The sequence below is a fragment of the Vanacampus margaritifer genome, chromosome 5 (genome assembly GCF_051991255.1).
Source record: "Vanacampus margaritifer isolate UIUO_Vmar chromosome 5, RoL_Vmar_1.0, whole genome shotgun sequence".
NCBI lineage: Eukaryota > Metazoa > Chordata > Actinopteri > Syngnathiformes > Syngnathidae > Vanacampus > Vanacampus margaritifer.
Genome location: NC_135436.1, coordinates 14,164,532 through 14,185,986, shown reverse-complemented (window position 1 = coordinate 14,185,986; position 21,455 = coordinate 14,164,532). Strand labels below are relative to the sequence as shown.

The 21,455-nt window shown below is 39.9% G+C and overlaps 1 protein-coding gene across 3 annotated transcripts in view; it reads right to left on the bottom strand.

The window, feature by feature from the left end:
- Positions 1-4,612: 4,612 nt before the first annotated feature.
- The window catches only part of clpb (ClpB family mitochondrial disaggregase), a 43,272-nt gene continuing 26,429 nt past the window's right edge, over positions 4,613-21,455 (bottom strand). For 2 of the 3 annotated variants that reach the window (XM_077566735.1, XM_077566737.1), the window contains 9 exons: positions 14,497-14,574; positions 11,804-11,859; positions 11,557-11,601; positions 10,526-10,687; positions 10,301-10,457; positions 8,885-8,958; positions 8,693-8,812; positions 6,454-6,558; positions 4,613-6,368 (listed from right to left, as the gene is read on the bottom strand). In XM_077566735.1, coding sequence (XP_077422861.1) covers positions 6,171-6,368; positions 6,454-6,558; positions 8,693-8,812; positions 8,885-8,958; positions 10,301-10,457; positions 10,526-10,687; positions 11,557-11,601; positions 11,804-11,859; positions 14,497-14,574 — 995 coding nt within the window. In that variant the 3' untranslated portion in view covers positions 4,613-6,170. The remainder of the gene's footprint in view (positions 6,369-6,453; positions 6,559-8,692; positions 8,813-8,884; positions 8,959-10,300; positions 10,458-10,525; positions 10,688-11,556; positions 11,602-11,803; positions 11,860-14,496; positions 14,575-21,455) is intronic. The other variant, XM_077566736.1, reaches the window with a different exon arrangement.

Below are 21,455 nucleotides of genomic sequence, written 5' to 3'. Positions count from 1 at the left end.
GCGCGTCTATAATAATTTCTGATCCATTTGGAGCAGCTGCTTACAAGCTGCTCGTGTCATCGGTCCCTATTGATTCTCGGGCGCGTAAAATCAAATCACGAGTCCGCCATCACGATGTTAAAGCGTACCCATCACTTGGCGCGCCATTTGACGGCTCGGCTGATGGATGGGAGACTATATGAGGGGTGGAGAAAGAGGAGTCCCCCGCATGCATCTCCCCAATGCATCCCATACTCCCAATTACCGCAATGCACCGTGACGCTGACTGCGTGCGCGCAGACGACGACGCGCGTCGAAGCAGGTTAGAGACGAGCAGCGAGTGTTGCGTTCAAGTGCTGATGTGCACCCTCAGCAATTCTCGTCATCTGCCCCTGCCGCGTTCACGTGTGCGCGCGAAATCTCAACACTCTGGAAATCAGCACGTGAAATAATTCCGATGACGTGACGCTACCTGTTGGCGGGCTGGGCAGGTGCGGTGCAGATTGCTAAACATGAGTCAAATGAACAGCAAAAAAAGAACAGCAATAGAATATTAGTAAGAAAAAATAATACTTTGTAGTCTATATATATATATCTATCTCAATGATGAGGCTATACTTATAATTTAATGGCCAGCTGTGGAGAGTCAGTAGTAATAAATAACAATGATCTTAACAATAATAATAATAATATCTACTGCAAGGCTAATTGGCCTAGACGTTTTGATAACGACATATAGCAATTCGACGCAATTTTGAGTACGTAATAATTGTAATTAAAATTAATTGTAATAAAAAAAAAATAGCAACAATTAAATTAACAAAATGATACTCATATAATGTACTAAGAATTGACGATGCAGGCTACACAAATACCTATATCATATTATTTTAATGGGTGGATTGATGTATAAGGCGAATTAATTCATTTTTAATAAAATAATTCCAAACGTATCAGTGCCGTATAGACTATAGGCTAATGTAAAAGTGTGTAATCAATTAATATTAATAATGACGAATATTTTACATTGAGTAAAACGATGACACACATTTTTAAACACACACACACACACACACACACACACACACACACACACACACACACACACACACACACACACACACACACAAATGCGGATGTTGTATATATCCAGGGCTCATGACACTAATGCAGAGAGGCATGTTACTTAAAAAAGAAGCTTTTTGAGATTAAAAAAAAAAAAAGATCCCTGGAGAGCAGCAAATAGCGCACGCGGACGCTAGCCGCAGCTGGACCGCACGGGCGCGCGTGCGTGGAGATGAGGATGAGGAAGGATGAGGATGAAGAGGAGGCGCACGCAGTAGTTCTCCAAACAAGCTAATTCGATCTGCAGCTCTGGCCCCTTCGCTCTCAAAGCAGCCCAGCGGCGGGGCCTCGGCGAGCTGTGCAAACTTAATTGAATTAAACGTCCCGCTAAACTAATTAGGCTGCAATCTGCCACGCGAGCTGTCCCTGAGCAAGGTTCGAATTAGGCGCGATGGATTTGTTCCTTTTTTTTTGTGCCCCCCCCCCCCCTCTTTTCAAAGAATGACGGACAGACTGGTGGCTTCTCCTTTATTTGCCTTTTATGCTAATTTTCCCAGGGGGGACGTGTCACGTGCACCGCCTGGAGGTAACCGGTGCTTGCGCGCACTTTTCCAAGCCTGCACATGCAGTAACAAAGAAATTTGACTAAATAACCTGTCGTGCATGGTCCACCCGCCATACTTGCTCGCAGGCAGCGTGCGTGCATGAGCCGACTTCTCCTTTGAGTGCCAACCCGCGAGCCGGGACCCGAAACAGGATAAGCCGGAAGATGGATAATATATAGCGTTCGTATTTGAGTGGACTTGATCGATCGGCTTTTTCAGGACTTGAATGACGTGCCTGCAAATTCTGCGTTAAGAGCAGGGACACGTATGATAATGGTGCACAACTGCACGCGTATAAAGGCATCATTCATTCGCCACCTGTACCCGGACACACGCGCGCGCGCGTACACACTGACACATGCAGTACACTTGCGCATGATATTGTACCGTCAAAAATGCTAAATAGGTCCTCAATAAAAATAAATAAAATGTTGCTGGGTTCGTGGTCACGTGCTCCTACAGTTACCGTCTTAATTACGGTTTGTCATTGGATTATTTTATAATTATGTCTTAAAAGTGTTTCCATACACATTTTTATTGTGACTTTATTGTTGCGTTTGCGAAAATTAATCAATCATTCTTGTTGAGCCAAATGTAACATGAAACACACATGGAATCTCGCCTCAAAATGACCTCCGTAGTCCTACTGAGCATGCGCACCGCAAAGTGTTCAATTTATAGTGTCTCTTGACTTGACTACTAGTCATGTAAGCACTTGTGCCCGACAGGTTGAAATAGAATATTGGCGAGATAATAGCGTATAAGGAAACATATTGTAAGCAGCACTACGCACGTTGCGTTGTTACGCGCATGCTCGGTAGCGCTGGCGAGTTCAATTCTATGGGAAGCTCAAATCGAGATAACACCTGGTCCGCGAATGAAAATGTAAAATAATACTTGAAATATAGCCACAATCTCAATCGTGCATGAAAAAGTTTAAAATTTATGACAATTAAGTCAAAATATAATTAAAAAAAGAAAAAAGTAAATGGAATATATAAAGTCGTCAAATTATAGCCACATGATAACAAGAGGAGAGTTGTAAATTTTAAGAGAATTGCTTCTCAAATTGTTTCTTTCCTTCTGGTTATGCCTCGCAGTGACGTCACTGTTCTTATTTCACCACTTGAGACCTTTAGATTGTGAGCGATGATAATGATAATGCTGTTGTCTATGCCTCTTGTGCACTGCATGCTAACAATGCAAATAGCACCACCTTGAGTGTTATGGCAGTGCATAGGTCAAGGGTCACAGTGCCATGACAAAGTTGTGTTCTTTGCCAAACACTTGCTAGCTCTTTTTGTGTTATCATTCTTCATTTCAGTTTCCACCATCAAATGTTTTTTTTTGTTTTGACCAACCAGTCACTTCCATCCAACAACCCGGATGAACCCTGAACACAAAACACACGATGCTCGACTTTTCCTCCATCTTGTGTTTGCGGCACCTTGAACACGCCTCCATTTGTCCCGGCGGTAGAAGGTAGACACCGGCGAGCGCGTCTGCGGGAGTGAGCTTATGGGCATGATGGAGAGCCAGGTTTCTGTTTCTCCGTAATTTAATCAGAGAAATGGCAGCAGTCAGAAATAGCCTGGCAAACACACTAAGAGCCCTCCCTCCTCCTCCTTAGACTTGTCTTCTTCCTCGGGGAGGGCGCATCGATGCACACGCGCGCACCTTCAGACCTAAAGTGCAAAACCTGATCCAGCAGCTACTTAAGACAATGAGAAATGTCTCTTGCTTACACTCTGGCACCAAACGTATATTTCAGTAATAAAAGTGTCATTCTCACTGTGGCCAATCTGCAATACAATCACATAAAATTAGGGCTACTCCTGTAAAAACTGAGAATTAGCTTGAAATACCAATGTAAAGTTAGCTTGAAACACCAATGTAAGGTTCATAAATGAGTAAAATATATATTCATTTACGCACGTATGTTTCCAGAATTATTGTTTACACATTTATACATGAAAAAAAGAAGTACAAGTATCTAAATTGACGTGTTGAATCTGCTGTTCTAATTCACTTGCATACCTAAAGTTTTCTAGCTCCTTATTGGTTAGTGTTGGTCAGCTGATGAGTTGTCAGGAAGTGTTGCCGCTGTAGGGGCATGTGTGACTTGACGAGTAAATAGCGTTGTTCCAAAATAAATCCGTCACCCTCCTGCTTTCTTATCATATAAAGTGCTCCATTAACCACCAACGAACCCTCACGTTACACCATTAACAAATTTAGAGGCGCAACTTAATAAGACTATCAAATAAATTAGCTAATTTACTGCAGTTGACAGCGATAGACGTCAAACATCCACTTTTTTTGGGCTGGCAGTTAATGAGTTCAGACAACTATTTTGATAACCGATAAATTGTTCAGAGCTGTTGTTTAACTTAAATCCGCATCATTTGAGCCACTCACCAGTTGAATATTCTCCAATTTCTGTGATGAGCTTGGTGTTTCTTTTCAAAATAAGACATTTGTAAACATTTGCTTTTACTTTGGAAAACCGAGCAACATTTTTGCACATTTTCTGACGTTAGGAAAAAACGGAATCATTTTATGATGGTGCAGTTTTTGCACTGTCAATTTGAAATATTCTGTTTTTCTGAATAAAAGTATGGAATTGAAACATGACTAAAAAAACAGATTTTTATATATATATATATATATTATATATATATAAAGATTGATTGGTTACTATGCCTGTATCCCACTGAGGGGCAAATGTTTGCTGCTAACGAATGTTGATTTCACGTCAGGGTTCGTTCAAGATCGCAACGTTTCTTAAGCGTTCTCTAACAGTTTAGTTTTTTTCTTGTTGCGAGGACATTTTGAACATGTACAAAAATGTCCTTGCCAACTGTTTAGAAAACCATTTGAGAACATTCAGTTCTAAAATTTTCCAGATAAAGTCAAAGTATTATTTAATTGTTTTCATTTTTACAAGAATGATGGTGCAACACTGTATTCTATTTTTTATTGTATAAGACTGAAGTCACATGACATGAAATTCAGTATATATTTTACAACAAAAACATAATTGAAAATAAATTAGATAATAAATGTTGGTGAACGCCACAGTGTGAAATAGTTAACAGATCCGTTCCACAGTGTTGTTATTGGAGGGTCCAGGCAGTGAATGAACCCCCCAACATGCTAATTCTTCCCTACAACACATTCCTGCCGAGTGTATGCGACGTTCTCTACACAGCACAATTCCAAAGAAATTCTCCTGTCACGTCGCCTGACAAGGTGGACAAGCGTTATTGTCGTACGACTCCCACCCACCCGCACACGCGCGCATCCATCAGGAGACGTCAATGCGGACACACACACACAACAAAAACAAGAGGAATTTGCTTTTTGTTGTGCTGACTTATTTCCTGCGTGGAGGCTGGCGCGCAAACACCAATGTGGCACATCTTCATCAAGCTTTCGCCATCCGTTTGTGTGAATTTCCTACTCTGATCTCGACATAATTCCTCACAATTTGCATGCATGATCAAGAACAATTTGTATAATTTAAGTGGATTTCATGAGATGTTTGTAGAAGTGAACAACTGACAGATAAACCACCTTTGGTAAACTCCTTCACTGCCATTGACGGCTATAGACGTCAAAAATTCATTTAAACTATTTCCATTAGTTCAACATTTTTTTCACTTTTGTTAACAAGAGTATGAAAACCTAGCATTTTTTTATTGTACATTTAGAACAGATATCAATTTTGTGATTAATCGTGAGTTAACTAGTGAAGTTATGCATTAATTACAATAAAAAAAAACTTTTTTTTCCCCCTCATTCACTGCCATTGACGGCTATAGACGTCAAAAATTCATTTGAACTATTTCTATTAGTTTAACATTTTTCCCCACTTGTTAACAAGAGTATGAAAACCTAGAATTTTTTTATTGTACATTTAAAACAGATATAACATTAGTGATTAATTGTGATTTAACCAGTGAAATCATGCGATTAACTACGATTAAGAATTGTAATTGCCTGACACCCCTAATTTTCACGATACGATTAATCACAAATTTTATATCTGTTCTAAATGTACACTAATTGTTTTATTACTATTAAAAATCAGGCGCTTACATTTTTTAAACGTATTTGAATCGCATGACTTCACTAGTTAACTCACGATTAATATTTTTTTTATATCTGTTCTAAATGTACAATAAAAAAATCTAGGTTTACATACTCTTTGTTAACAAAAGTGGGAAAAAATGTTAAACTAATAGAAATAGTTCAAATGAATTTTTGACGTCTATAGCCGTCAATGGCAGTGAATGAGTAAAAAAAAAAAATACTTCACAGCAGATCACTCTTCATTATCCAATTGCGAACCAACACACATTTGTGATATATAGAATCTTATAAACATTTTAATCCTAAGTGTGGTGTAACAGCTGTGAATGCGCTTGGCAAAGATCCGACGCTGGCGATGAATGAAACACGAGTACACGACGGAGGATACGAGCAGCGACGTGATCTATACGAGCGCCGCCAACCGCTTTAGTGCTCCGGACTGAGCGCAGGGCGAATGTCCAGCGTCCGGGCCGAGCTGTCCTCCCCGACCACCTCCAAGCGCAGGCTGGAGGCGCTGCGCTCGTCGAGGCCGTCCGATTGGACGGAGAGACGCAGGGTGCAGCCTTTGGGCAGCAGCTCCTGCTCGTAGGCGGCGGCCAGCTGGTTCACCACACGCCGCTCCACCTGACACACACACACACACACACGAGAACATTTTTTGCCGGTTATGACAAACCTTTTCATCAGCAAATGTCATCCAGGTGCGCACCTCGTGTTTAATGGAGCGCGCTCCGTAATGCAGGTTGTAACCGCCCGCCAACAGGTCCAGGACGGGCCGATCCCACTGGAGGGTGATGTCATGCCGTTGCTTGGCCTGATGACGACACGCAAACGCAAAAGAAAAGGTCAGCAGGGGCACAAACGTGGAACAAACGCGGTATGATGAGAAGGCTAAAACGTCCAGCGGCGTTTCTGCCGGCACTAATCGACACTTCCCTAATGCCTTTTGATCAAATGCTAATCAATAGTAATGATCCGTGCTGCTCATTTAGCTACACGTGTTAACCAGTCTACTCAATGAGGATGATGTAAACAACTCCAAACACCTCATTTGGATTCAAATAATTCAACACAATTGGACGATGTTATGCTACGAGATCAACAGAAGCGGCAGGATCCGACATTGGTGTGCGTAACGCGTAATGAGAGTCAGCTTGTGAATGGTCGCCTGCAGGACAGCAGCTGTAATATTAATAATTAAATATTGATGGGGACTCCACATGTTAAACACTGTAATCGCATTAGAACGAGCAGCACTGATTATATTGATCGGAGTGTGTGTGTGTGTGTGTGTAGACTGCAAAAAACAGCCACGTTAGATATGCATGCTATCACATCAGGGGTGAGCAAAAAAAAAGAAAAAAAAAAGATATAGAAGCGCCAGGTTATTGAGAAATAAGAAAAAATATATATAAATAGTTAAAATGTGTAAAGTTATTCAAAGTCACTTGTCTGTTGAGGTAGAGGACTTCAATCAAACATAAGGCCCGTGGGCCAGAACACAACTGCAGTCATTCGCTAACATTGAACTGCTGTTGCTAATTTTGTCCACTGGAGGGCGCACTGACAACCACTTAAATGACATTCTGAAATTTGGCTGGTTTGGTTACTCAGGATTTGACGCAAAAACTTGGAGCTCATTTCTGTTAAGAAATTTCAGATTACAATGCAATAAGATCATAAATTGGATTTTTTTCCCCAGAATGTACTAGCCTTTATTTACACCCCCCCAAAAAAGTGGAACTATACTGAACAAATATATAAACGCACTTTTGTTTTTGCTCCATTTTTTATGAAATGAACTCCAAGTTCTAAATCTTCTTCCACATACACAATGCCACCATTTCTCTCAAACATTGTTCACAAACCAGTTTAAATATGTGATTAGTGAGCAATTCTCCTTTGCGAGATAATCCTCACAGGTGTGCCATATCAAAACGCTGATTAAGTAATAGAAAATAGAAATTTCGTTAAAATGGTTTGCATTTAACAGACAAGAACAAAATCAAAGTGTGTCTATTGAAAGACTGAACATTTTGCAATTAACTCATTTACTCCCAACCATTTTCACTGAAGCAATCTCCTTTGCTCCCGGCTCTTTTACTGGATTTTGACTGATTTTGCATGGCCCACAGAATATTGTGTTCTACTGCTATAAAAACATGAAACCTACCAAAAAGAAAGATTAGTCTCTTCTTTTAACAGGAAAAAAAAGGTATATTCCTATTGGTTTCCATTTTGCAGCAATTAAAATTAGAATATAGCTAAGTTTCATCATTATTCACACATCTGTATACAATTGTGGGTAAATCAGCTTGTTTGCAACATGGCCCTGGTTGAACTCTTAAACTCTGTTGCCACCCGATGGCCGTTTTGGGAATTACTACCATTGCCTCGCCCGTTCTCTGCAGTTCAGAGGCTGCATCAAAGCCTTCTGTATGCTCTAGCATAAAAAAAAAAAACATCTTTGGGACACTTAAAACATTTAAAATAGAACGTATTTATACGTTTTTGGGAGCAAATGAGCTAAGCATCATGATTAGTGCACAGGTGTGCCTTAGACTGCTCCACAATAAAAAGGCCACTCTGAAAGATGCAATTTTGTTTTATTGGGGGGTGAGTCACAAAACTGCACCTTTCAGAGTGGCCTTTTATTGTGCGCGGTCTAAGGCACATCTGTGCACTAATCACGGTGTCAAATCAGCATCTCGATATGGCACACCTGTGAGGTGGGATGGATTATCTCGGCAAAGGAGAAGGGCTCACTATCACAGATTCAGACTGGTTTGTGAACAATATTTGAGAGAAATGATGATATTGTGCATGTGGAAGAAGTTTGAGTTCATCTCATAGAAAATGGGAGCAAAAACAAAAGTAGTACATTTTGACACCTTGTGTTGCGAATGACTGCAATACAAATGAAAGTGACTCGACTGGATGCTCCAAACCTTCTTAGCCCAGAAGCTGAGCTCCTTGCTGACCAGCTGGAGCAGCTCCGAGTGACAGAATGGCAGGAAGTAGACAATTTCATTGATCCGACCCAGAAACTCGTCCCTGCGGAAATGTGCCTGAGCAAGAAGGCGAGAATTAGGTTGAAGGCTCACACCCGAGTACTCGTTGGGGTCAAAGTGCAAAGTTACCTTCAGGATTGGTCGAATGACAGACTCCTTAAATTGTCTGGAAATTGTGATGTCATCACTTTTCTGTGCTTCTTCTGAGGAAAGTCGGAATAGAAATACAAACACGGACCACTTATGACATTATGAACACTTGCACAAATGATTTGTACAACGATAATAATGTTGAGGTTTTATAAAGTGTAACTAGACAAAGTGCAATTTCTGGAGAAATTGCGTGGGAATGCTGAACGCTAAGATTTGAATGCATGTGCTTACTAAGTTAATTGAAAGAAATTATGTGAAAATTACATTTTTGTTTTAACTGTAGTTAAATGAATAAAAAGAAAACTGCAATCTGTCTAAGGTGGGATTCAAACCATCACCTCCTGTTTACCGATCAAAGCTCCACCGCACTATCCAATGAGCCACAGTGGACTTGATGTTAGGGATAGACCGATAATCGAGCCGGCTGATAATCGGCACCGATATTCAGCATTTTATGAATATCGGCATTGGCCTCTCTTTTTGTCTTGATCGCGGATATATTAAAAACTGTTAGTCAGCGGCTGTTGACTCCCTGCAGCATTGGCCCACCCACAGCACCATCTGATTGGCTGCTCGTACAGTGCTAAATGCAAATAAGCAGCAATTAGCGGCTATTAGCCCGCGAGTTAACCATTAGCTCGCGGGCTAACCTAATAGCCGTCTTTTAGCGGCTATTTGGGAGTTATCCCGGGGTTAGCGTGTGGGACAACGGTTAGCCCACGAGCTAACAGCTCGCGAATTAGCAGCTATTTGGGAGTTAGCGTGCGGGTGAATGGTTAGCCCACGAGCTGGCTAACCGGCTAGCTCGCAAATTAACGGCTATTAGGTTAGCTCGCGGGCTAACCTAATAGACGTTTTTTAGCGGCTATTTGGGAGTTATCCCGAGGTTAGCGTGTGGGTGAATGGTTAGCCCACGAGCTAACGGTTAGCCCGCGAGCTAACGGTTAGCCCGCAAATTAGCGGCTATTAGTGTTAGTGTGCGGAATCCACAGTAAAGTTGGTGCAAAAGCTGATGGCAAACAAAAAACCTTTAACATGTTGCAAATCACAACAGCTGTCCTTGAAGGCATCTAAGCAGTAAAGTGCTGGAGTTTTTATTATTATTAAACATTTTGACACCAAATTAGTTTTTTTCTGCAAATGTATATCGGCCTCCCTTACTACCGATAATCGGTATCGGCGCTGAAAAAAAGCATATTGGTCTATCCCTACTTGATGTCATCATTGAAGTGTCTTACTGAAAGCCAGTGAATGTGTGATTGCAAATCAAAATAATTAATTATAAAGTGTTAAACAAAGGATAATGAAAGATAAATTGTGTAAAAATGACAAATGATCAATTGTAGATGAATGTTAAATGAAAAAAAGACAAATGCTTTGGCATATTCTCACCAAGACTATCTGCCAGTTTCCTGCGGGTGACCTCCTCCGCTTCCTGCCGCAGCTGTAAGCCATGCTGGGCAATTTCTTCACTGGCAACGTTGGACGTCATGATGAACATTGCGTCTTTACACTCGATGGTCTTCCCCTTGCCGTCCGTAAGACGACCCTGCGGGCGCAAAAGGGCTTTTCAGAACGCAAACATGAGCGCGCGCGCGGGGTCACGCTCGCACGGACCTCGTCAAAGAGCTGAAGCATGATGGTGAGGACGTCGGGGTGAGCCTTGTCCACTTCGTCAAACAGGACGACGGCGTTGGGACACGCCCGCAGCAGCTTGGTCAGCTGACCTCCTTCCTCGTGCCCAACGTATCCTGGTGGCGAGCCAATGAACTTGGCTACCTGAGGGAAGACATACGGGGCGAATTAACTCAACTCAGCTTTATTTATAGAATACTTTAGAATATACAAATATAAATAAATATATACAAAATAAATAATAAATACATATAAAATATAAATAATAAAGAAATATAATATCAATTTAAAAAATGAAAATAAATACATTAATAATATAAAATAAAATAAAAATAAACTACAAAGTGCTGTAAACAGTAAAAAAAATCAGACATAAAAAAGATATTTATAGAATACTTTAAAATATACAAATATAAATAAATATATAAAAAAATACATATAAAATATAAATAATAAATAAATATAATATAAATTAAAAAAAAATAGAATAAATACAATAATAATATAAAATAAAATAAAAATAAACTACAAAGTGCTGTAAACGGTAAAAAAAAAATCAGACATAACTAAACAAAGACAGTTAATTAACTAGTAAAATAAAAACAGTAAACACAATACAGGGAGTCCTCGAATTACGTCGGATGCGACCTACATCGTTTCGACTTTACGGCGCCCGTGCTTCGTCCGTAGCACCTTCTTTTTTGTTAACTTCCCACGGTAATCACGCCGTTTTAAAGTTATTTCATCAGGGGCGTCACATTTCCGTCTTTAAGTTTGAATTAGCTGCGCTCTGCCGTCTGTCCGTCAGCAATGAATGTCCGTGCGCAAACACGAAATATTGCTCCCCGCTCTTTCGGGTGGCGCAAAAATGTTTTTGAAAATTACTGTACAAAGTATTTTGATGTAAATATCGACCTTAACGGTGAAATTCGGGTTACATGGCCAGCGTAGGAACGGAACTTGAGGACTCCCAGTAAAACACGAAAACAAGGCCGCGTTGAAAAGCAATGTACCTCGTGTTTTTCCTGGAATTCCGACATATCCATCCGGATGAACCCCTGTAACATCACAATTGTTCAGAGTCAGAACAACATGTATTGTAGCTCAACTGCGAATACATAAAATCACAGCAGACATGATTTCTGCACAAACAATGAGAACTGCTACCATTACATCATAATGATGACTGTACCTAATATTTTGGTTACCATGTTAGCTATGCGTGTGTGCATATTATGTTGGCGTGTCACGTGACCTCACCTTTTTGACGTCTTTGTGCATGTAGCGTGCCACCTGTTTGGCCAACTCGGTCTTTCCTATGACACAGCAGACAAAAATAGTCCACTCAATTATTCACCGACACACAAGTAATTACTTTGCAGTAGTTTATATTCTAAACAAAACAAAAGTTGGGGAAAGTTGCATTAAAAAAAAAAAAATCCCACACAGAAGGGTGATCTGTCTTTAACTCATTCACTGCCATTGACGGCTATAGACGTCAAAAGTTAATTTGAACTATTTCTATTAGTTTAACATTTTTTTCCCACTTTTGTTAACAAGAGTATGTAAACCTAGATTTTTTTTATTGTACTTTTAGAACAGATATAAAATGTGTGATTAATTGTGAGTTAACTAGTGAAGTCATGCGATTCAATTACGATTAAAAATTTTAAGCGCCTGACGCCCCTAATTTTTAATAGTCTTTTATTTTATTTTTAAATCGCATCAGGCGATTAAATTTTTTAATTGCAAATTTTATATCTGTTCTAAATGTACAATATTTTTTTTCTAGGTTTTCATACTCTTGTTAAGAAAAGTGAGAAAAAAAATGTTAAACAGAAATAGTTCAAATGAATTTTTGACGTCTATAGCCGTCAATGGCAGTGAATGAGTTAAGTGCTGGCCTAAATCTCAGTGGCGACCTCTAAAAGAGATTTCAATCATCTCTAGAAGGCCACTTTATGATTGTCTGGAAAATATTCAGCATATAAATGCTCATATTAGATATTGATGTCTTGTGTTTGGTATGCAGATGCGCGCATGTGTGTGTCTTGTTGCTGTGTTTAATATTGATGTCTCTCGGTCACCGTTTGTCGCTGAGGGCAAGAGAGAATATGAACGGTCTCGGTCGTCATCTATCTCCCCAGCCTGCCATTTCACCATCCACTTTCCCAGCAATCGCCACATCTCATAATGTCATACGCTGTCTTTCTTATTTACCGCCGACTGATGGATTGATAGATGGCACCTGTGTGTACATCTTGTGAACATTTACAAATCTTGTGAATACAGGAACTCTTTGCAAACAAAAATGACTGAAGATGGTTTAACTGAAGGATTTAAAATTTTGACAATTTGCAAGTAACACATCGTCTGGATGGAGTAGCAGCAGTATCATAATTGTTGTTGTACTTTATTTGTACATCCTTTAACTGCTTATAGAGTGCAAGTCTACATGCTATAATGCTACAAAAGTGCTATGGGGCAGGAATCAGGATGATTATTTCTATTTTGAATATATTTTTGTAGCGGCTTCTGTCGTATGGAGGACCAAAACTTTGCAACGGCGGAGCCCAACTCAAGACACGCTTAGGACCACCCCCTCATTTGAATAATATTTCAACCTGACAGAGCGTCTGTAGCATGAAATAAATAAATGTGAGAGCAGAGCATATTTTATTTATTGATTGGTATTTAATTTATTTTATATATTTATTTCGACATGTATTTGTATTTTTGTATTCATTTTTACTTTTATTTATTTATTTGGGGATATATGTATTTTGTTGTTTTTATTTCCATTTATATTTATTTTTCTGTATTTAATTTTTGATTAATATTTTTAATATCTGTTTTTATTTTCATTTTTATTCATTTCTTTATTTAGTCATTTATTTATTTTTTAATTTGGGCAGTTTTGGTCCTCCATACTGTCCTGTTGACATAAAGCGCATGCACTAACAGCATGGTTAGTGTAGCTAGTTTACTAAAGCAGTCCATGTTGCCAAGTTAGCAACTTTTCTGACCCATCTAACCAACTATTTTCAAATAAGTGACCATGCAGCAATTTTAATTCCCACAGAGAAACATGAGCAGAATTATTTTCAAATTTCACATTTGTTCAGTTAATCTCCTTCCAAGCCATGTTAGAAACCTCTGACTTGACTAACTGTAAGTGTTTGTCACCTGTAAATATTTTGCTGAGGTCGCCTTACCTTACCTAGCTAGCGCTAGCGAATAGAAGAAGAACCAATCACGGGTTTTGAAATGTTGACTCATAACTAGCAACAGGGGTCAACCACACCTCAGTAATTAAGATAGGAGTCAATAAGGGTGCTCGATTATGAAGAATATATTAATCACAATTAATTTGGCAATAATTGAAATCACGATTAGGGCAATTATTTGTTTTTTGGTACAAAACAAGAAAATGTTTAAATGTAAAAAATATTAAGACTTTTTTTTTTGGGAAACACTATATGCAAGTATTTTTTGGACCAAACAAGATTGATTACATCATAAAAAAAAAGAAGGTGCAAATATGTAAATTTAAACAATTCAAAATTAGTATTAATAATCTTTTATTTTTGTTTATGAATATGCCAACGTTGTAATTTAAATTGTAATTGAATTTCGATTAATTGCACAGCCCTAGGAGTCAATTCCTTGCTCAGAGTTCTCGGCACAATACATTCATTAAAGTTGGGTGACGGGTCTGTCGCTTAACATAATGAGCATCGCCGTTGAAGCGTACGATTCTTTCTAAAACTCAAATTTCCAAAGTACAAATACAAAGAGCACTGGGAACATTGTTTTGGATGAGAGGCAGGACTGCTGAGGTGTTTTACATTTACTACATCGTCATACAGTTTATGAGTGTTTTTGCTTTCCCCTCCTGAGAAGAAACCAGCAGAGGAAATGTTGGCTGTGGTGTAAATGGGGAAGTGATTTACCAATTCCCGATGAGCCCAGGAAGAGGAACACGAGCGGGTGCTCTTCATCGTACCAACCATTCTCCTTCCTTCTGATGGCTGCATGTTGAATAAGCGAGAGAGAGAGAGAGAGACAAAGACAGAAAAGGAGGCTATTATCGGAAACATTTGCATTTGTTGACTTTGCTTTTCTGCCCGTGTGACCCGAGTTGACCCGAAGGCGGCTGGTATCCCAGAAACTTTGATAAAGGGGTGCTAGGGCGGGGATGAGAGACGGGTCACATGCATTTGGCTACAAAACCAAGCGGAGAGAGAAGATGAGAAATCAGAGTGAGACCTCCAGAAAGCTACCCACAATGCCTCTCCTTCCCCCACACAGTCAGTGGGGCCATTAGCCAGCAGTAATTGCGTTAGCCTCCCTGGCGCGGCCATGGCAAAATCAGTTTAGCATGGATCGCAGCCTCACACACACGTTTGCTTAAAGAGGAGTGCCTACCCAACCCCGCCATCACCCCAGCAACCGCACCCGCACGTACACAAAGGCAGCATGATGAGCTAGCTAAGTCAAGAGTGAATCTGCTGCCGTTTCCGACTCTCAAATTTAGGCTACGTGCGGGTCTTGATGATCAAATCGGATTTTTCTTGCTTGTATCCAATTATTTATTTTTTTGCTTCACATCGGACACCACTGTGAATGTACCACATCCCCAAAGTGAAAACATCACACTATGTACCAATCGTTTTTAATGTTGCTGTGCAGTCAAAGCCGAGGATTAGAAAAAGAGCAACAGTTTCTTTTTTTTTCTTTTTCTTCTCTCTGGAGAGCTCAGTATTGTTCATTCGATAATTTTACCAATTTGACATGTCATCATCATTGCTCTCTCTTTTTTAATTTTTTATTTATTTTGTATGTGCGTGAGTATGTGTGCGTGCGTGTGTGCATGCGTGCGTGTGGGTGTGTATTCATTAGTTCACCTAAAAACTATTAAAAAATCCCATACCGTTCACCTAAACCGAACACTACCAGCCAGAGTCGTGAGGCCGCCAGGAGACCCGAGGAAGGACCAAAGAAAAGAAAGGAAAGTGAAATCCAGCACCGACCAGACACCACCCACCGGGCCACCAACAAGAGTCCTTCACCAAGAGAAACAGTTTCTATGCAGTGCATTTGGAGATGTTGAGAGGTTTGATTGTAATGTGAGAGGCTTGATAAATTTCAGGTTCATTTGTGCATTTTAGACCAACATGAAACATTTCAGTATGCAAAGTGCCACTTTTAAGCAAAAATGTGTGTTTCCAAAGGGGAATTCTGACTCAGGGATCAAATCAGCTCAGTTTGTGGCCGTTATGGTAAGGCAAAAATCATACTGTGTTGACACACCCAGCAGTAGAACGGGGCGGGGTGAGCAGTAGCTCAAGACAAGGCTGGCACTGTGTGTGATTGCTCGGGAGTTATTACAGTTACAGGACCTGAGAGTTGTTCCATGCCAAATCACCCAGTTTGTAACCATGCAGATTTTGATTTTCATAAAACTTGGTGGACTTGTTGATAGTGATGGCATGACACTAAATTTCAAATTTTAGGTCAATCGGATCAGGGGCTCCGCAGCTACAGCTCGCCGAATTTGGACATTTTTGGAAAAAAAGGGGTGTGGCCGCCTTCCTTTGAACCGTTACATCTTAGGAACTACAGGGTCAATCTTCAATCTTCAAAAGTCAGGTATTGTTGGAAAATGAAATCAACAAGGACTCCAAATCATGTAGAAGATTGATGGATATTTTAGTAACTTATTTGACATTTGACCTTGAAATATACCTTGTAGATTGATCACGAGATTTTAAAATTGTTCATGAAATGTAATCTCTCAAGTTTCAGAGATAGGTAGAATGTTTAACTGCAAAAAGGAGTCAAAAGTATCCATACCTTCAGATTTTCATGACAGACATGTATACAAAGACACTTTAACTCCTTATTGCTGCTGAACAAAACAATTACATCCCTGAACCGTATACATGCATTTAAAACAAAGATTTTTGAGATCTAGTTACAAGGTCAATTTCAAGGTCAAATCATGGGTCAAAAGGCCAAGTTACTAAAATATGCACGAATCTTCTAAATTAATGCATTTCTCTTTCCAATAATATCAGGTTGTTTTTTGTTTTTTTGACCCTGTAGTTCGATATAAAGGTTCAAAAGAAGGCGGCCACGCCCCTTTTTGCCAAAAATGTAAAAATTTGGTTGGCTGTTGCTCCTAAACCCCTCCTTCGATTGAACGAAATTTTTAGATTTAGTGTTGTACCATCACTATCAACAAGTGCACCAAATTTCATTAAAGGGGAAGTAAACCCCACATTTTTTTTATTTTTACAATAATATGTTCTATGGAGCCCCACTAGTCTAAATATGGTATTCTGGTTAATATTGCGTTATTGGAATATGAGTTAAGCAGCAAAATCCAGCCGTTTTTATCACTATCAGAAGGCGGTCATTTTGCTACTTGCTCTTGACTGACGATGACATCAATGTTGCTCAGGTCTCAGGCAACAACCAATCGTAGCGCAGGTTCAGAAAACAGGTGAGCTGTAATTGGTCGTTGCCTGAGCCCTAAGCGACACTGATGTCCTCTTCAGTCGACAGCAAGTGGCAAAATGCTATGTCTCTCGGCTGGCCTGGGAAGGCCTTGGGATCCCGCCGGAAGAGCTGGTTGAAGTGGCTGGGGACAGGGAAGTCTGGGCTTCCCTCCTAAAGCTGCTGCCTCTGCGACCCGACCCCGGATAAGTGGTAGTAAATGGATGGATGGATGTTTAGACTAGTGAGGTCACAAATAACATATTATTGTCAAGAAATGTTTAAGGTTGACTTCTACTTTAAAACTAAAATAACTCAAACTGACAGAAAGTGGGAACTGCTTGTGGCCTGCTAGTTGCTTATGCCTGCTCTCGAGTCTTACACAAGGGTTGGCTTTATAACCACACCCAATGGGAGCCTTTCATTGAGAGTAGCGTGTACTGCGCGGTATCTCTTCCATGCAACCTACACATATACTTGACAAAAATTACATTATGAAACACTTCCTGCTCAATTGTTTGAGCTGCAGCAGCGAATGAGAACTAGTGGCGCTTACTTCCTGCACAAGTGTTAAAGTACTCCTGCCAAGAATAGCTACTCATTGTCAAGAAGTGATACTTGGCAGAGGTGGAAAGATGATGATGGAGGCAAAGATGGAGAGATGCGGGGAGGAAGACAGATAATGGGAGGAAGGAGGGGAAACAGAGAGATAAAGAGGGGCTGATGGAGATAAGCAGACAGAGAACGAGGCTGAGAAACAAACGAGTGTGTCAGAGATGGCCGCTGAGATGAAACGTGACAAGTTCCGTCTGCGTTATCAATGGCTGCGTGAATGACGGCGTAACCTTCTGTGTGCGTTTTAGCTGATTGAGAGCGACTTTGACAGAAGGACGCATTGACATTTCTCAGAGGAGCCTGACAAGAACACAGAAAGGAAGGAGGCACAGAACAAATGAGCGCTCTCTCGCGCGCACACACACGCACACACACAAACGTGTGTATTGGGCAGGTCTGGTCGGCTCTAACATGATTATAGCGGGATGATTCTCTTCAATAACTCTTAGCCCTGAGAGCTAAACCTGGATCAATTTAACCTCCTTCCTGTGCGTTTGTGTATTTGTACTTTGTGTGTGTGTTGCTGCAGGCCTGCTGCGTAATAGGAAGTATTAGGCCCTTCACCAAAGTTTCCTTTGTCAGACACAGTAGAAATGATTATTGATGCATCACTATCAACAGTATAGAGTATGGGTCTGCAACCTGCGGTTCTGGAGCCACATGTGGCCCTTTAGTCACTCTGCTGTGGCTTTCTGTGGATCTTTGGAAAAGCAGAAAATTACCATAAAATTTCCATGAAATTGCCCAAAAAATAACTGAATAAAAAATGGCATAAAAGAAAATGCTATAAAAAAAGTTACCATAAAATGCCCACAAAAAAGAAGAAGTAATTACCTTAAAATGTACACAGAATTGCTGAAAATTTCAGGAAATTGATTTAAGAAAAGGCAAGAAGAAAAACATCTAAAAAGCAAAAAAAGGCAGAAGGGATTTTTTAAAAAGCAGTAAAGAAAAAGTTCACAAAGTAGCTGTAAAACGTCCAAAAACAAAAGATGAAATCCTGAAAATCACCATAAAATGTCCACAAAATTTCTAAAAATGTCAGAAAATTGATACACAAAAATGTCAGAAAAAAAGTTTTAAAAAAATTGCCATAAAATGCCACCCCCCCCCCCCCCAAAAAAAAAGAATTGGCACAAAATGACCATATGTACGTAAAATTGCCAAATGCAGACAAGTCTGAAAATAAAATGAAAAATGAAGGGAAGAGGATGAAAGTTAGAAGAAAATGACACTACACCTCGCACTACGGGGTTGAGTTGTTTGACAAAAGAAACGAGGATCTGGAGTCTATCAAATTCAGCCATCAATAGTTTCATTTTGTGAAATCTATTAATTGACCATTTAAGATGTTACTGCACAAAGTGTAATTGCTGCTATTTTATATTTTAATTTGTTTATTTAAGACGCGGGCGTGCCACGGTGGCTGACTGGTTAGCACGTCGACCTCCCAGTGCAGAGGACGTGAAATCGAGACCGGGCTTCGGCCTTCCTGGGTGGAGTTTGCATGTTCTCCCCGTGCTCGCGTGGGTTTTCTCCGGGTACTCCGGTTTCCTCCCACATTCCAAAGACATGCATGGCAGGTTAATTGAACACTCCAAATTGTCCACAGGTGTGATTGTGAGTGTGGATGGTTTTTCGTCTCTGTGTGCCCTGCGATTGGCTGGCAACCAGTTCAGGGTGTACCCCGCCTACTGCCCGAAGCCAGCTGGGATAGGCTCCAGCGCCCCCCGCGACCCTTGTGAGGACAAGCGGTTAAGAAAATGGATGGATGGATATTCAAGACGCTGCATTTAAGTGTAATTTAATCTCAACAGTATTTTGTGCTGTACCCGAACAACTGTTGCCCTAGACTTGCAGCCATATAGAAATATTTTATGTTGGAAAAGCCATTATTCAAATACAATAAAAAATCAAGATAATAGACATAATTTGGATGGGTGTTTTTTTTTCTTCTTCCCAGTGTATTGGATGGAGACTCAAACTCTGGAGATTTTCACCCCAAAAAAGTGATTCGGACATCCTATTTCTTACATAGACACCAACCAACCAGCCACAACATTAGGCACATGAGCAAAATCCAACGAGATTCAATGTAAAAACTGCCAACAATGCTGCCATTATTTTTATTTTATTTATTTTTTATTTCTTTGGTGCCTTTATAAAATGACGCTTTATGTTGCTTTATGTTGATTGACACTACCAGATGTATTTAAAAAAAAAAATGCTGATAATTGTGGTTTTAGATTGCACTGGTCTACAACTGCAAAGCATCATAGTGAGAGCAATATTTTGCCTGTTTAAAAATAAAAAAATAAAACACTGTAATCACTTTTGTGTGGTTTTAAACTAGGCTCAGCTTTGGTAAGGATATTTTAAAAGTATATACATAAAGTGACAATTATGCTCGTGCTGATGGATGATATGCTTGACTTTCATGCTCGTGTCTCTCTCTCTCTCTCTCTCTCTTTCCTTTTCTGTGTGAGCGTGGGTGTGTGCGTGTGTCTTGGTGACTTTAATACATCTCTGGGATCAATAAAATGTTCCCTTATCAATGTGGCCACGTCTTGTATGGCTTTCAGGACAATTTGCCATGATAACAGTGACCATTTATCACCTTCCCAAAGAGCCATGATTCACTCTAGCTGCACAAAGCAAAACCTGGGACTACCTGTGATATCCTCTGTGTCATTTGTTATGGGTTTTTTTACACACTTGAGGTCATGCAGTTGTTAGCATTTGTTAGCAGTAGCACCATTAACATTTGACACAAGCCTAGCCGCTAAATACCAATCGTGTTCGCCGGTTGATTAAAAAACAGTTACTGTAGCTTTTTCTCCTACAAACTCATTACAGTTTATAGTTTCCGGTTCCACCTTTGGGAGATAGTTGATTAGCTTGCAAAATCTAAACCCAAACAGTTGCAACATCATAAAAATAACACATAGCCTCTCTTGTGCGCACACACAGACAGACCGAGACGCGCGCACCCACACGGATCAATACCAGGCCTCTCTGGATGCCTGGTGTAATATCAGCTCTTTACTGTCTGCTGTGTTATTGTGCTCTAACTCATCCTGCTTCCTCTTTGCACTAATCACCGCCTCCACTGTCAATGTTCCCGTGGTCCATAAAAGCATCCTTGGAAGAACTTGACTGCAAACTGAGCTCGTGGTCAAGAACCAGAAGAAATTGTGAGCAAGGCCCTCTCAGCTAACGTCAACGTCCACGGACGTACTCGAACATCTTGTAGCATCTTTTCCCAAAAGTAAATATTAGGGCTGTTGGGAACTTCACATTTTAATTGTAATTAATCGCATGACTTCAATTGTTAAACTCACGATTAATTGTGAATTTTATATCTGTTCAAATGTACAATATTTTCCCCACCCAAGTTTTCATACTCAACATAAAAGTGTGTGTGTGGGGTGGGGGGAATTCATAATAATTCATAACATTTAGTTAAAATTTAAAAATACTTCACTGTAAAAAAAACAAGTGTGATATAGATTTTTCTGCCACTAGATGGCATTATTGCATTTGTAAGACTCAGAACATTTTTCTTTTCATGTTAAGACCTATCTAATCTTTAACATGAAGTAACTTGTGAACATTTTTAAAATGTCTAAATACAACTTGACCCCAGTATCCACAAATATATGTATTATTATAAAATTTATTATTGATTAATTTTGACGTGGATATGTCTGCTGCGTTGCGATAGGAATTCCCCCAGTACAGGCTTTCATTAATCATTAATTGTGCGCATTTTTTTTTTTTATTGTGGCGCTAAAGG